The 16,100-nt window shown below is 38.0% G+C and overlaps 3 protein-coding genes across 6 annotated transcripts in view; 2 read left to right on the top strand and 1 right to left on the bottom strand.

Annotated features, from left to right (window-relative positions):
• Window positions 1-16,100, top strand: part of LOC122670817 (CRM-domain containing factor CFM3A, chloroplastic/mitochondrial-like) — an 80,099-nt gene that overhangs the window by 62,067 nt on the left and 1,932 nt on the right. For both annotated transcript variants that reach the window (XM_043867827.1, XM_043867818.1), the window contains one exon: window positions 10,669-10,672. In XM_043867827.1, the coding sequence (XP_043723762.1) occupies window positions 10,669-10,672 (4 nt within the window). The remainder of the gene's footprint in view (window positions 1-10,668; window positions 10,673-16,100) is intronic.
• On the top strand, window positions 2,592-8,098 carry LOC122670829 (50S ribosomal protein L24-like). Of its 3 annotated transcripts, none has more exons than XM_043867837.1 (6): window positions 2,592-2,701; window positions 3,363-3,462; window positions 3,552-3,647; window positions 6,085-6,188; window positions 6,342-6,478; window positions 8,012-8,098. In XM_043867837.1, the coding sequence occupies exons 2-6, from the start codon at window positions 3,403-3,405 to the stop codon at window positions 8,092-8,094; spliced, it is 480 nt and encodes a 159-aa protein (XP_043723772.1). In that variant the 5' UTR covers window positions 2,592-2,701; window positions 3,363-3,402; the 3' UTR covers window positions 8,095-8,098. The 3 variants fall into 3 exon arrangements, with proteins under 3 accessions (XP_043723772.1, XP_043723784.1, XP_043723780.1); XM_043867849.1 differs by having other exon boundaries at window positions 2,593-2,701; window positions 3,403-3,462; XM_043867845.1 differs by having other exon boundaries at window positions 2,593-2,701; window positions 3,346-3,462.
• LOC122670848 (small subunit processome component 20 homolog) overlaps window positions 13,707-16,100 on the bottom strand; it is a 39,646-nt gene continuing 37,252 nt past the window's right edge. Inside the window, exons 29-31 of the mRNA XM_043867859.1 lie at window positions 15,463-15,989; window positions 14,941-15,073; window positions 13,707-14,060 (exon numbers count right to left, since the gene is read on the bottom strand). Coding sequence (XP_043723794.1) covers window positions 13,804-14,060; window positions 14,941-15,073; window positions 15,463-15,989 — 917 coding nt within the window. The 3' untranslated portion in view covers window positions 13,707-13,803. The remainder of the gene's footprint in view (window positions 14,061-14,940; window positions 15,074-15,462; window positions 15,990-16,100) is intronic.

Below are 16,100 nucleotides of genomic sequence, written 5' to 3'. Positions count from 1 at the left end.
AAAAACTCAAATTGCCCCTTCTACAGTAACGGTGTTAATTAGTCTGCTGTTAGTTATTGGTGTGAACAATAGCTTGAGTAGTGAGTAAATCATTCTTAGTTAAAGTATACACCCATGTATCAGGCTCAGAAGTATGAACATTTGGTATTTTCAAAATCTATTGAGAAATTGACGAAGGAAAAAAAGAAAATTTCTGAGAGAAACATTCCATGTACCATTCAAAATTAATTCACTCACCCATATAAAATATAAAATAAAAATAAAAATAAAAATAAAAAAAGAAAAATGGGAAATTAAATTTTACAAAAAAGTGAAATTATTAATTTTTAGAATCCATGGATCATACCAAATAAGGAAAGAGGAAGACTCAATGATTATTCGCCTTCAAAACTTAAGCCCACGAATACCAAGGCCCTTATTTCTTAGTGATTTTTGTTGGCAGATTTGTTGGGGTTTGGCAATCCAATCTGAAAATTGGCAGTGGTGTAGTGCTTTGCATCCACCAAGACCATCATACTCTCAATTGCACAATCAACTTCTACCTTATATGCAAGGAAATGACAATTGCAAGACATTTTTCAGGGTCTTAATCACCAAAACACACATTTATATAGTTTTGGATCGAGTTTTCCTTGAGGCATAGTTAGGAAAGAATTCACAAACACTCAAAACCATCATCGATGATTGAAGGGTCCAATACTTACAATGAGTGTCCCCAACGAGAAAGGTCTTCTTGGTCTCGCCCAAGTAGTGAAGGTAGCAAAGGTGCCACCAAGAAGAGGGAGTGTCCACCCCTAGTTGTCTCAGACGACGTAGGTCTCAAGTGGAACAACTGGGTTGTTATGAGGAGTTGCAGCTAGTGGCAAGGCAACAAGGTTAGTTAGAGGAGTTGTAGTTAGCAATGGCGAGGGGGTGAATGTTCACGTACGTGAGCGTACGTGAACAACTCACAATCGTTCAGATGGAACATTCCCACATAATAGATTCCATCTGCACAACTGTGAGTTGCTCACGTACGTGAACATTCCCTGCACTCAGCAGTGGCAACCATAATGGTAGGTTTTGCATGTAGTGGCTGGAGGAGGGATAGGAAGAGGTAGTAAAGGGGCGATAGCGTTGAGCGGAGGAGTAGCAAAGAGTGGAGGGGCTGTAGCACTGAGGCAGTGGTGACATTGATGGTGAGCTTTTAGCTGACGCTATAGTTTTAATGATTTACCTTATTACCCTTCAAAGGTCATTAAGGAGATGAATTTTGCTTCTTTGGGAGTGTATGAATGACAACTCTACATGCGTATTTATAAAAAAAAAAATTTGACTGAAAGGTGTATTTAGAGCTTGAGACCTTCTTTTAATTGCGCTTTGTTTTGTTCTCTAAAGTTTTTTATGGTAGGGGTATTAATGGGTTTTTGGAAACAACAGCTTGAAATGGCTGGCTAATACCCCGTAGGTTGAGGAGCAAAAGGAGGAATCCCCCCAAGGAGGGGCTCGTGTCTGATTAGCTAGTTGGTGAGGTAGCTTACCAAGGCAATGATTAGTAGTTGGTTTGAGAGGATGATCAGCCACATGGCCCATATCGGGATTGAGGCACGACCCAAACTCCTACGGGAGGCAGCAGTGGGGAATTTTCCGAAATGAGTGAAAGCCTAACGGAGCAATGCCACATGTAAGAAGAAGGCCCAGGTTGTAAACTTCTTCTCCCAGAGAAGAAACAATGACCCCAGTGTATGGGGAATAAACATCGACTAACTCTATGCCAGCAACCACGATAATACAGAGGATGCAAGCGTTATCTGGAATGGTTGGGTGTAAAGCATCTGTAGGTGGCTTTTCAAGTCCGCTGTCAAATCCCAGGGCTCAGCTTTGAACTGGCGGTAGAAACTACCAACCTGGAGTACGATAGGGGTAGAGGGAATTTCCGGTGGAGCGGTGAAATGCATAGAGATCGAAAAGAACACCAACAATGACTATATCATTATCAAAAGGTATCATTGTCATGTACATATTTCAAGTACACATGTGAAATGACAATATTTATCCTCATTGAAAAAAAATTGTATGAAATATTAAAAAGACAAAACAAAAAAAAAGGGTTACAAATTATTTGGCACCTTGCTAGTGTCAATAAAAAAATCCCTTTAGTTTTTGCCTCTATATCTACATTTCAAACGAAATGATTATTTGGTCCCCACTATAGTAAAAGGTGTAGCAACTTTTTTTTTTTTGATGAAAAAAAGGTGTAGCAACTTGATATGGGGTATTGAAGGGATCTTTATCTGCTCCATTTCCCTGCCCGGTTCATTTCCCCAAGTCGTTCTAATAGGGGGCGAAAATGATTACCCTACCCCTGTCCGAACACACCCAAATGGGATCCACCCCCTATGGCTCTATATGAGGGACTTGGAAAAATGAACCGGGCAAGAAATGGAGCAGGTTACAAACTTAAGTTGCTTTTTTTTGTGTAAGAAAAAACTCAAGTTGCAACTTGCAACCATGTTGGGACTTAGGGCAACGACTAGACTACTTTCATGTTTTAGGTTTGAAAATTTTCCTTGCAACCAAACGGAACCCACGTCTTCTTTGTTTGTGTTTTTTTCTTTTCCATGGAAGCCACAAGGCCCACAACCCTAGTGGGATTTGAGAAAACCTGGGTGTAAATCTCGACTAGTCGGAGTTTCTAGCTTCAGTCACCGGACGTTTAGAGGTAAGCTACTAAGCCTCTCGGCCCTCTTTTCTTTCATTATCGCTCTCTCTCTTTCTCTCTCTCTCTCTCTCTGCAATCTCTCGATTCTTTCCTTGTCACTCGGTCTCAGAAACATTGATTGATATAATTATATAAGCAATTTTATATGGTATGGTTTCTGGTGGATTATGTTTCTTCTGTTTTAATTTTATAGGTTGTTGTTTGTGAATTTGGTTGCTAGTATTGGGTGCTTTAGAAACAACTTCTTTTTCCTCTTTGGTTTGCATTTTGTTCCTATGTATGAACGTCTCAGTCTGTTTGAGTTCTGTCTGTGCTGCTAGCCGATTGAATAAAAAATTTTCTTATAAGAAAGCATTACCCGTGAGCTATCTATTTCTATTTACTGATTCCCTTATGAGCATTCTGTTTCGGAAAAATTGTAAATGTGGATATTTCTTTCTCTCATGTGTTTCTGTTTATAGTATATAGGAGACTAGGCAAAATGGTTAGACAAAGAACCGGTTGTGGTAGTATGACACAAACTTATCCTTACCTTAATTTTTGCTTAATCCAGTTGTTTTTCAAACCCTTCCTGTAAAATGAAATCAGACTTACCAATTTAGCTGTTAAACACCCTCCTTTGCTTCTCTCTTGCATCTCACTAGTGAGTGATCTTAAGCAGGTGGTGTAGTTCACCAGAGTCTGTTGCTTCTCCTGTACAGATGGGTTGGAAAGCGGCACAAAAGCTTATACAGAACTGGAAGATTGTCAGAGGCGACAATGTATTAGAGCAATCAAGCCAATCCTCTCTCTCTGATCACCCATTAATTTCTTTGGTTTTAATGTGCGTTTCTTCGTGAATCATTTGCAGGTGATGATAATAAGGGGCAAAGATAAAGGCGAGACTGGTGTGATCAAGCGTGTCATTCGCTCTCAGAATCGTGTTATTGTTGAGGGAAAAAATCTGGTACTTCCATCTCTGACTTCCCCCCTCCTGCAAATCATTTAAAGAGTAAACAATCAATTTTTTTTAATAAGTTAGCTGTTTTTTTTATGAGTTTTCTTCCCTGTCACTATGCCTAGTGAAGTATAACGCTTTACTATTTGCCACATGGCAGTACATGGGTTAGTCCATGTGATAGAGGACCGAGCATCTCATGGGTACAATTTCAGCTTAAATGAGTAGAGGAAGTAGCTAAAATTACAAAAGATGCTATCTATTTTGTATTTTATATTCATCTCCATTTGATGTTATTTTGGTAATTTTATTAAAACTTTGAATCAGAGTTTGAGCAACTTTCCTTGCTTACTAAAATTTGTCCTTTGAGATGTATGTGGGGTCCTCTATCACATGGACTAACCCATGTACTGCCAAGTGGCAAATAGGGAAGAGTCACTAGGCATAGTGACGCGTAGAAGGATCCATTTTTTATTATAATTCTTGGACACGAAAAGAATTATTTCAATTTGCTTTGTTGAACCAAAAGTTTTTTGGGGAGATTTCTGCGAAGGATTTATGAATTCAGCTTTATGCAGCCCTAACAATTTCAGTTTGACGAAGCATAATCCTTTTACTGCATATATGTGGAGTGGCACTGTGCATAGTGAATATTTACCCAAAACAGTCCTGAATGTGAATAAATCATTCAAATGAGTTCAATCTCGCCTTTGGGATTCATCCTTCTGAATACTAGCAACAAATAGGTCATGACTTGAGATAAATCTTAAGAATCACCTCATGCATTCCCCTTAGAGATAGTTGTTGCTGCCTGCATGAGCTCCCTGGTCTTGTGGCAACTCAAAGTTGGCAAAGTTGTAATTGAATAAGTCCTCATGAAAGGCTGGGGTCACTTAGAACCTCATGAACTTACCATGTGAAACAATGTAATGATGGTGATACCACCTTCTGTTTGCTTGAGCGCCTAGTGGCTTACTTTTTGGCTGTATCTTGCTGCTCATCGTAGAGAGTGTTAGGGTGTTGCCTACATGGAGGGGGATCACTGTGTCATTGCATGAAGTGGGAGTAGTAATGGTAAATTGGTGTAGTTACTCGGTTATCACGTAATGGGGGGTAGTTCATGGTAGTGGGAGAGACCTATCATGTAATGGGAAGGTAGTTTGGTAGAAGTGGGAGTAATAGTAGTTAGAATAACCTATCCTTAGACTTTGACTGTGCATGTATTTAAGGGGGAATGCAGTAATAGAAGACGTGTGTAATTATAATAAAACTTCTATCCTATCTTGTCTCCCCCCTCATCTTTTTTTCCAACTTCCTTCACTACTTCTCGCTCGACCATTCTACTGTCCCAGTCAAACCCACCCAAGCAACTTCTTTCCTTCGAACATTCCTCATGGAAGCAAAGGACGTGGTTGGTCCAAGGGACGTGGTCAAGGACTACTACCAACCCCACCAACAGAAGGGGCTCAAACAGAGAGATACTCTTTAGTCGGCTGATACTGTTTTGGATACTTACTCTTTGGAGAGAGGCCTAATCAAACGGAATCGAAGCAAAGAAATTCTGAGTTCATTCCATAACAATCCGTATGGAAGGGAAGTCTTGGTGATGCGTTCCTATTGAGAATGTGCGAAAAAGATCTTCTTTTGAACAGGAAAATTTGGTTATGTGATTACTCACCTGCATGATCCAAGTCAGCACTGGCAAAGATCTCTTGATTCCTTGCAGCGGGGCCAGCTTGGAAGCAAGCTAAACTACTGAAAGGGCCCCTACTATTAGTCATCTATAGGGATCTGGGATTCCACATTGAATCAATCCTTAACTTTGTTCGGTCACTTCCGAAGTCAAATAAAATACCTAATTCTATTAAGTCAGATATAGAATAATCTTTCAAGTCAGATATGCTAAGCAATTGTATGGAGTAATAATTAATGTGAATGATTCTGTTCTCTTGGTACTTTTCCATTTACCACAAGGGCAAGTAACTCTGCTTGAGCTCAGTCAGCATCATGAATTTACGAAGGTTAATACATTTAAGATTATGACTCAACCGTTTTGTTCGTGATGGTTGGATGGATGATACAACCTTATTATTTAATGTTACTTCAAATCTTGTACTATCAGCCTGACAAAAATTGGTGTAAATTTTCGTTATAATTCATCATGTTGAATTTTATGCTTTTGGTTGTTTTATGCATAATTCTTTCAAAAACATTTTCCTCTCCTGCCCAAAAGTTCCTTTATGCTCAAGTATTTTCATTTTTTTATGGTAGCTATTATTAGGACTTTGGAGGATTCTTGGTCTGACCCCATTTAAACAGAAAAAAAACACAAAAAACAAAAGAGGGAGAAGGGAAAAACGGGTTTCACACACTTTTTCTTGTTATCTTCACATTCTTTCAAGGGTAGAGAATTGAGTCTCTGCTACAAAATCTTCTGTCTTTACAGGTGAAGAAACATATCAAACAAGGACAAGGTCATGAAGGTGGAATCTTTACAGTAGAAGCCCCTCTTCATGCCTCAAATGTGCAATCTCTTGACCCAGTTACAGGGTATGTATGTTTTTCCTTCAGCTAACATTTTTTCCCCCAGATTCCTCCCAGAAAGTAAGTAGAACTTTTTTGCTTTGGTTTCAATGCATTTTCTTTTTAACAGTATTATTATAGATTTTGATTGTGTTTTTTAAAATTTTTAAACTTGTTTAGGAAGCCTTGTAAGGTTGGAATCAGATACCTAGAGGATGGTACCAAGGTAAGAGTTTCAAGAGGTCAAGGAGCATCAGGAGCCATAATTCCCCGTCCGGAGATTTTAAAAATTAGGACCACTCCAAGACCTACTGTCGGTAAAATCTCTCAACTTCTTTACATGTGATTTTCCTAAAATTGTTTATGCTGATGAGGCTTCGATATTTCTTGTTTATTGGCCTTTAGGTGGTGGTAGTCAAAAGTTTAACATTTCTGGAATGTTTTAGCCAATTTTAGAATCAAAAGTACTAGTATCATAGTTATCAAGGTGGGAAAGCGACCATGGCGTTTCAGAGGGGCAAAATTCAAGGCGACACCGCCATGGCTGCAAGGCGCCCGCCATGGTGCCTAAGGCGTCCAAGGCGACCAAGGAGCCTGGATGCCATGACGTCACCATGGCAACGCCTTGATAACTATGACTAGTATCGACTGTTATGAGCTACTGTCTCCGTGTGTTTTTTCTAATCAAATCATTTTATTGTAATGCACTAATACAGCCTGTTGTATGCCTAATTCATGAGACTAATGTTTAAACTTCAAGGGTGACTTGTCCTAGTAACTAGGTTAACATATAAGGAAGGTTTAGGCAGGAGATAATATGATGATTTTAAAGTAGTAAGTTCTTGTTCTTGATGAAATTTGGTTAGCTCAACACAGTAGAATGTGCCTGTTCAAGAAAATGGAATTGTGTATTGTTTCCTGATAGTGAATGATAAAGATTCCCAATCCAGTTATTTTAGACTCTCGCCCCCCCCCCCCCCTCCCCCCAGAGGGGGAGGGGTTGATGGGTGGCTTCATCACCTTTTGGTAAAAGGTGTAATTTCTGCATGAAGTGTGTTTTTCAGGTGATTCCTGGAGCACTTTAATGGATATGAACTCTAGAGTATTGAGGCTTGTTTTCAACCCTGAACAATAAATTGAGTTGATCATAAGCAGGCTTCATGTTGGGTGCCCATAGATGACTTCTTCAGTAATCAGATCACAATATAATAGAGGTGGAACCTTATTGCCAACTCCAGTTCCTCAAGTGGTTCATGATTCTTGGCTAATTTTGATGGGTGCTTCATTGGTTGCCCTGCCCCCTCTGGGATTTGTGGGGACCTTGGATATTGGTCTTGGGAAGATTTTTATGCATTTTTGGGGACCTGTCGGGGAGGCCAAGCCTGTGAGAGCTGAGCTACTTCCAATTCTTTGAGGTCCATCTTAGAACTGCTCATTTTTGGTAGATTTTGAAATTAATTATGGAGGTCAACTAACTGATTGCCAATCAATATCCCTTTTGTGTAATGGGATTTAGCAATGTCCTGTATCTATAGCTTGAGCAAGGTACATTGCTTCCTTCTTTAAGTTAGAAATCTGAGGATTTTGTGCATGGATTGGAACTCTAGAATTTTGGTGCAAATCATTGACCACTTTGATTCTTCAAATTAAATTGTAAAGTGGATTGTTTTTGTTACTTTTATTTGAAAGAATTTGCAGTATGTATTGTTAGTTTTTCTTTTCCAATGTTAATTTTGGATAACATCAAAGCATTATGGGTACATACAGTAGGCTATTTCTATGGATTCAAACTTAAAATTCTTCACGGGATAATCTGATGGTTGTTGGTTGGTTTTTGTTTTTTTCTGCAGCTGGTCCCAAAGATACTCCGATACAACTTGTTATGGAGAAGACATATGATGCTAAAAGTGGAAAGGGTGTGCCTGACCTTTAAGAAGGTCTATATATGTGATTTACTGAGCATCATGGTGGGTGTAGACAGGTAATAGGTGGGTGGGTGTGAAATTTAATGAGTAGGAGCTGTCCTTCCTGATTGAATACTTGGAATCCTTCAATCCTGCCATTGCAGAGTCTTCATCTATTCTTGTGGAACATTTCACCAGATTTGGCTTTCACATCTTTTCTAATTCTAATTGCATTAGGGAAATGTTGTCATTTGATCTTCCAATGGTACTAAGTTATTGCATTTTGGTATTCAGATCCTTCTTGTAATTGTAATTTATGATCCAAATTCATTGTTGTGTTCTGTGTTTATTGTCTGTTGACCTCTTGAATAGGGTCCATCAGTTTATCATTGCTTTGATGAAACTTATGGTTGGAACTCCTGTGGGATCCAGAATTTTCTCATAGCTTTCTACTGGCAAACCCTAACACAATCATGGTGCCTAACCATTGGGACAAATGAGGAGTGTCTCCGTTGCTAGATGATGATGATGATGTGGACCAAATCAACATGTATACATACATATTTGGAATCGCAGGGCAGGGAAACATGATACAGCAGTTGGAGAAGGAAGCCAGTTTCTGCATAATGCACACAGACCTGTACATTGCTTTAGACCGGTTTGGTCAAAAATAGAATAAAGACAGCTAACATGGAACTAGCCTCTCTATCCTCCTTGTGGCTGGTGAGTTGTCCTTGGTGTGCCTGAAAAGAGAGGTAGAAGCGGTCTTCAACAGTCTGAGGTAGTCTTTCTTCTTACCTGAGCCTGACCATTACACATAATGAAGAGGCAGATCGAGGCTGCTAATTAATTTAGGGGCAACTGATTGTTGTTGGGCTGCGTGGCCGCTGAACCACGCAAGGGGCAATGAGAGCACACATAGTGGCATCAATGTGGATGAGATTTCCATTTTTCAACAAAAAAAAAAATGTTACAGTTGGGGGGGGGGGGGGGGAGATAAAGCTATAACCAATTGGTATTTGGTAACATAATTTATAGCTAAAAGTTTCAAGTTTTATTTTATTTTTATGAAAAGAGATTAAATTAACAAAAAACCAGATAAGACAAGCTTAGGATTTCATTTTGAAGGTTGAAATAGAATACCATCGGTGTGTTTTACTTATCTTACACATTTATTTGCCCAATATTGATAATTTTGACAAAATCCTACTTATGGTGAGATGATTTTTTTTTTTTTTTTAAATGATACAAAGGGGGATGGGGAGGAACAAGGTGAAGATAGAAAAATATGAAACATCTTAATACTTAAACAATATAATTTAATTCATTTGGTTTGAATTTTCCAGAATTATATCCATACACGAATTCATTCTCACAATAACATTAAGAATTGCTCTCTAATGTTCATTACTAGCATCAATTTCTAGAATAAGTTTATCTCCATCTTTAAACTTTAAACTGGAAGAATATTTTTTAATTCTAACTTAATATTCCGAATTAGGTCGTCATCCTTTTTTTTTTTTCCATTTAAACTTTTTATTTTTTTTAGTTCTTTTAAAAAAGGTTTTTCTTTTAAAGAAAAATTTGGAGTATGGTTTCTCCCATAATTAATAATTCCTAAGAAAGTTTGCTAATTTTTTTTTTTGTCAGTAAGAGTTTCAGGAAAATCTCTTATTTTGGAAACTATATGCTTCTATAATTTAAGACATGCTTGATCTAACACTATTCTAAGAAAATCAATTGTAGGTTTTTTCACTTCAATTTTCTTAGAGTTTAGGATAGTTTCATTTTTAAGAATTTATCACAAATAATGTTTGGATGTTTTCTATGATCTTCTTAGAGAATACAAGAGGGACAAAATTTTCCTCCGAGGGTTCACAAACCCTTGCTAGGATTTCGTATATTCCAAAATACCCTCCCGATATCTATTCCCACCTTCTTCCACCCCTCGGTGAATGGGGTCCCATTCACTGTGGGTAGAAAGAAACTCGATCCATACAAGAATGTAATCTATATATACAACACAAAAATCTTTAAGATCAGAGAAAAAATTATGTTGCATCGGGTAGTGTCCAAATGGTAAACTAACAGCAGTCAAGGGCTTTGAATCTTCTGTTAGCTTTATTTGCCAAAATCCTTATTACAATCAAATTTACTATAATATTTTCCATGGTTGGTTTGTCTAACATCTTTTTCTAATAATTCCTAAATTTGAATAGCAAATTCGTGGATATCTTGTTTAGTATAAAACATTGGTTTTACTCAAATTATTTTTTAGTATCACTAAGTTTTAAACTACAGTATCTCGGTTTTCGAGACAGTAATTTTAAAGGATTTTCACTGAAAATTTTCTCAAAGATTTTATAAATCCAATGAGATGTTTCAAGTGAATATATAACTTGGATTTCACCATGTTTTTGTAGCATAGATCCTTCTTCACATCAAAACTTTTGTTCAATAACTAAAATTATGGCACCATGCATGCGTTGTTCGCCTAGAAATTCTTATTATCACGACCACACTCCGAATTAATTACTTTCAAGAGGTGATTTTGTTTTCCAGTCCTACTGAACCTGGTTGCTTTGTTTTTGCCCTTACGAAAGATGAGTGGTTAGCCCCTTCTCCACAAACTGATGCGAATCGCAGCTCGGCCCAAAATCATCATGACATATCTTTTGGAAGTCTGGCAGACCACATTCACTTCCTTTCCACCTCTTTTTTATATTCTCCTCCCCTCTTCCTTTCTTTCTTCAAGTCAAGGTCAGAGAAAACAAGAACCTTATCAGGATGTCTCAGTATTAACTAAACTTGAAAACTAGAAAGAAAGAAATAAAGAAAAAAATAAAAGGAGGTTAACTTGAAAATCTTGTTTCTAATAAACCTCCCCTGCTACATTCGTCAGCTTAATCATCCATTGTTTGATAATACTACTTATTAGGGATGCCCCAGTGTTAACTAAAGGATCGAGATCAAACTTTACTCTCAAATAAAACCTATGAACAGTGGGGCAGGAGGAATGATTATCCTCTCATGTTACAGCATGGTGTTGTAACGCATTGTACGGTGCTGCAGAGGCCATGTGGTACAGCGGACCCCATATAGTGCACATGGCCTCTGCAGCCGCCGTTTGATGCATTACAGCACCGTGCTGTACAGGAGAGGATAAAAATTCGGGACAGGAGAGGCCGGGAGAACTGGAGAAGGGATCAAGAGGTCTTTTGGGTAAATACAAAAACCCAATGCGAGACCGACCAGTCAATGCCAAATGTAGGTATAGTAGTCAGAATCGGTGGAAATCGAGGCGATCCGACTCTACAAGGAAAAAAAATAATAAAAAAAAATCTGTAAATATTTATACTTCACAATATGTGTTAATGACATGTGTATCCAACATTGGAAAAACTCTTAAAAATTATGTGGTTAGTAGAAGATAATTAACTTATTAGAATATTTATCAAAAAAAAAAACTTATTAGAATATTAAAAATTTTATACATATATAAAGGTTAATTAACATTATCTACTCACATTCAATATATAATTAAATAATAAAAATTTAAAAAGGGGGAGCACAGGGGCCACCCACATGCGGCAGCCATTGAGAGCATGCATTGTGGCGTCTCAAGGGTGAGGCCATCATTTTTCTCCCCACTCAATCTAGTCGTGGTCCTGTGTTCCCCCCTCCCCCCATCCTCCACATAAAACTTTTCTTCATTTCTCTCCCCACTCAGTCTACCCGTGGTGTTTTATTTTTAACATGAAATTACTTACCCCTCAAATTAACCATGTGTTCATTAAAGAGCTCCTCACCTATTTTAAAATTTCTATTTCACTGAAACAAGTTGCAAAATTCAAACCAAACAATTTCTGAAATATAAATCACCCCATGAAATTGAAATAGAAATCATACCAAATCAGGCCTAATAATGGGCTCTTTTCGGTGAAATCAACCTACCATATGTTAGAAAACCAGTCTTCTGAGGCCATCCCCACAATAGCTTCATCTTCAAACCAATCTCATTGGGGCCACGTTCCGGAAATGGTTTGGTAGTGAATCTGGAAATGTGAAACTGTCCCAAAAATCAACAACTTCTTGTGACGGACAGATCAACAGTGTAGAGCTCAAATAGATTCGATAGATCACATCCTCCTCGACTGTCCCTTTACTTGTGTTGTTTGGTATGGAAGCTTTTTATCATATTAAGTCCCGCAAATGGAAGAGCACATCTTTCACCATTGGATTAAAGGCCGGGACGGTATTAGCACGGGCAGCAGAAATGGTAAAAAGAAAACTATGGGTCTGGCCTCTTTCATAGCTTGGTTTATTTGTATTTCTTAAAATGACTTCATCGTCAATAGAAGGAAATAGACCCTATTGAAGTCGCAACAGCAACTCAAAATGCCTTTGGAGAATTCATTGAAGCAATTAGGACCCTTTTTTTAATAATTCCTAAATTTGAATAGCAAATTCGTCGATATGTTTTTACTCATTATTTTATTAGTATCACTAAGTTTTAAACTACAGTATCTCAGTTTTCGAGATCATAATTTTCAAGGATTTTCACTGAAAATTTGCTCAAAGATTTTATAAATCCAATGAGATGTTTCAAGTGAATATATAACTTGGATTTCACCATGTTTTTGTAGCATTGATCCTTCTTCACATCGAAACTTTTGTTCAATAAGTAAAATTATGGCACCATGCATGCGTTGTTTTCACTTTTTTATTTTTGGGAGAAAGAACTAAAACATAAATAAATCATACGCAGAAGAAAACAAAAGAAAGCCAACTCCGGATCCTTACCCCCTAAAATTCCCTGCCCATCCATTTCCTCAAATTCCTCTCATGGGGGGAGGGGCAGAAATGACCATCCTACCCCCTGCTCGAACACATTGCCAGGGTGGAGTCCAAACCCCTATAAGGAGGACTTGCAGAAATGGACCGTGCAGAGAATTGCTGGAGACAATTTTCCCACTACGAGGCTCCAAGTGAGCTTTTAGGAGATCCCATATCTTGATCCAACTTCAGGTCATACTCATAAATCTCATGAGAGCTTCATAGTTCTTATAAACAATTGCTTCTGCAGGCCAGTAGAGCAAGCTAACAGAAGAGCTGGAGATGGGTGCAAGACACATCAGAGATATGGACAGACTGCGAAGCTGTTCAGGGGATGGCTTAAGTAGGAGAATTTCACTTTTTGGCCTTTAACATCTTCTTGGATTGATTCTGTAGCTATTGAAAAAGTTTGCACCTCTGCAAAGATGCTCATGGCCTAGCTACTAAGGCAAGACTACATCACACGACTGGCTACAGGGTAAGGAACCAAAGGAAACATTCTATTTTGTGGGAGAAAAAAATTTTACTTTCCACTAAAAGTAAATGGTACACCTAGTAACTAACAGAATAATGAGATAGTTTCACTGGACAAAATTTCTTCCCACATAGATGCAAAAAAATTCGGTGTACAATTGAAGTATTGTCTCTGCTAAGGGAAGCTGGTTTATACATAGAGATCTAATCCTTAATACTGGGAACTTTTGACAAACAATATCCTCCCAAATAGTGGAATGGCCCAAATCAAGATTCCAGTAGTTGACAAAAATTAGTATAAATATCTGGAGACGGGTCACGAAGCATCCCATGCGGAACATACAAGAGACGGAAACGAGTACCTGTACACCAAGACTATACACTTTTCTCGAAAGGGAACCGATTCTAATCACTGTTGGGAACCTTTTCTAACGTCTCCATATCCCTATCTTCATAGACATTATCTTCCTCTTCTTGTGGGCACTATGCTTGGCTGCAAGTCTTAGCTTCCTCTTAGCATTTCGCATGGGGTTGATGACTGCCATAAGCTTTTCTTCCTGCTTCCTCTTGTCCCTCTTTGCCTTGAGAGTCCTTCTGATTTCATTGTAGACTCGCACAAAGCTCTCATTGCCTAGTTGTCTTTGTATATTTTCACGCACCTCTTCTGCTAATTGCTTGACATCATCTGCGAAACGAGATACAGCAAAATATTACACGTAATGGATTAAAAGTATGTGACATTCTTGATGAGCTAGTGAACCTGTGTAAACAAAGTCTCAATCTGCATATAAACTGATACAAACTGGTAAACATGTAATATCTATAGCTGTATTTATTTTTTTCACTAGTCCCTGGGGAGGTAAATAAGGTGACAGATGATCTGACAAAATACGATCTTGCAGATTACCAAATCAAAGTCAGTTGTGATAGGCTTGGTAGTTTTAATCTCTCCGCAGTTTTCTTGATGTTTCCCTTCTCTAACATCAGTTTCTCTTCTTTCATAATTAATTTTACCATGTTAAAAAGGAAAAGAGCACAAGTGTGGAACAAGTGAAGAGAATTAAATCACGCACATAATGGATGATTTTGATACTAGAAAATAGAGAAATTGCGAGACATCCATGGCCAATAAAAAAAACAAGGTTTTGATTTCACTACTGAAGACTGCACATACATTAAAGAGAATTCAAATTGGAAATCAATCAGATCGGAACATTTATCAGAAAAAAATGACATGCACCAAATCTCAAAACCTGAAAGCAAAATAGGCAGGCAAGGTGTGCTTTCATTTTCCAACATTTCAAACATGTTCCATCAGAAACATGACTTGAACTTCCCAATTTATACCAGATCTTAAAGTCATCTATTACTTGCAATAGCCTATACAATTTATACACTGAACTTAAAATATTAGTAAAATATTTTATCTAACTTTATCATGATGTTAGAAGATAAGGAAGGTCACCACTCACCACCATAAATGATAGACCTAGTTATCATAGCACAACACAGCTTCTACATAAATTATGGAGTAGGTTCAGAAATTAATGAACTTAGAAACTCACCTGTAATAACTTTGCCAGTAAATCCTTCACACACTTTATACAATGGCAGTAGCATGTGAAATGCATAGTGTTGGCTTCCTTCTTGACCAATCTGAGATGAGATCATTCTGAAGGCATTGAAGACAATCTTCATCTGCATTCATGGTAAAAAACAGTCAGACGTGTAAAAAGTTAAGATTCTTCTTATTATTGTATGGACATAAGTATGATCCTTTCTTATTAAATTTCCTAAAGGTATGCCAGGAAGATAGAAATATTGTGGTCTGAAGTCATTGGCTAGATGCGCTGCACGTGCAGGTGCAGATTCTGGGCTAGGTTGCCTCTCTGTAGATTGATACCAAGTGATCCCATATATTAGGCAAGTGCCAAGGTGAATGGGCAATCTCTTAGTTGCTTAAGGCCTCTGGGTCACTACCTAGGCTTGCCAAAAGTTCTGCTAACACTGCAAGGGAATACTTATAATATTATCTTCAAATGAGCCAGCCACTCTGGAAGTTAACACTCATCTCTCTAGCAGAATACCTGAATATCTTCCATTTGGAGAGCAATCTTTCCCATTCTCTTAAGCAAAGGAGAGACGAGCAACGACTGGAGATTCTCAATGCTGTCTTGATCACCTTGATGCTTCGTAGTGAAAGTGAGGGACACAAACATATCTCTTTCTTTTCTCGAACCAAGCAAGTGTAAAGACTCAAGAAAACAGCCTTGCTCTCGCCTTTTGAGGGAAGACCAGAAACTCTGAAGATCCATGCAATCTCTTTGTCCCACCAAAGAATGCACACCACATATTGTGAACACTAGATTTTGAGTGAGGATGTTGTTTGCAGAATCATCAGTTAGTTGTGCCTTGAGTTGACAACAGAGGGAAACAGCTATTTCAAAAAGTGTACTTGGCTTCATGAGTAACAAATTCTGTTGCTTAGATTTTTCTTTGTTTGCTTGACTAGCCTCTGATGCTGCTGCAAAATATAAGGCTACAAGGCGGCTTGATATGTTGCGTAACCACATGTGCGGATGCAAAAGGAATTCACGAATTGCTTTCCATATTGCTTTCCATATCACCTGGAAAAGAAAAAAGAAGCAGAAGGATTTCAGAAAAGAATATCAACAAGTTCATGGTATTTTAATATTCAGGATCCATGAATAATACTTATAGGTAA

The sequence above is a fragment of the Telopea speciosissima genome, chromosome 1, assembly GCF_018873765.1.
Source record: "Telopea speciosissima isolate NSW1024214 ecotype Mountain lineage chromosome 1, Tspe_v1, whole genome shotgun sequence".
NCBI lineage: Eukaryota > Viridiplantae > Streptophyta > Magnoliopsida > Proteales > Proteaceae > Telopea > Telopea speciosissima.
The sequence above is the reverse complement of the archived record's forward strand: the minus strand, read 5'-3'. Positions and strand labels throughout refer to the sequence as shown.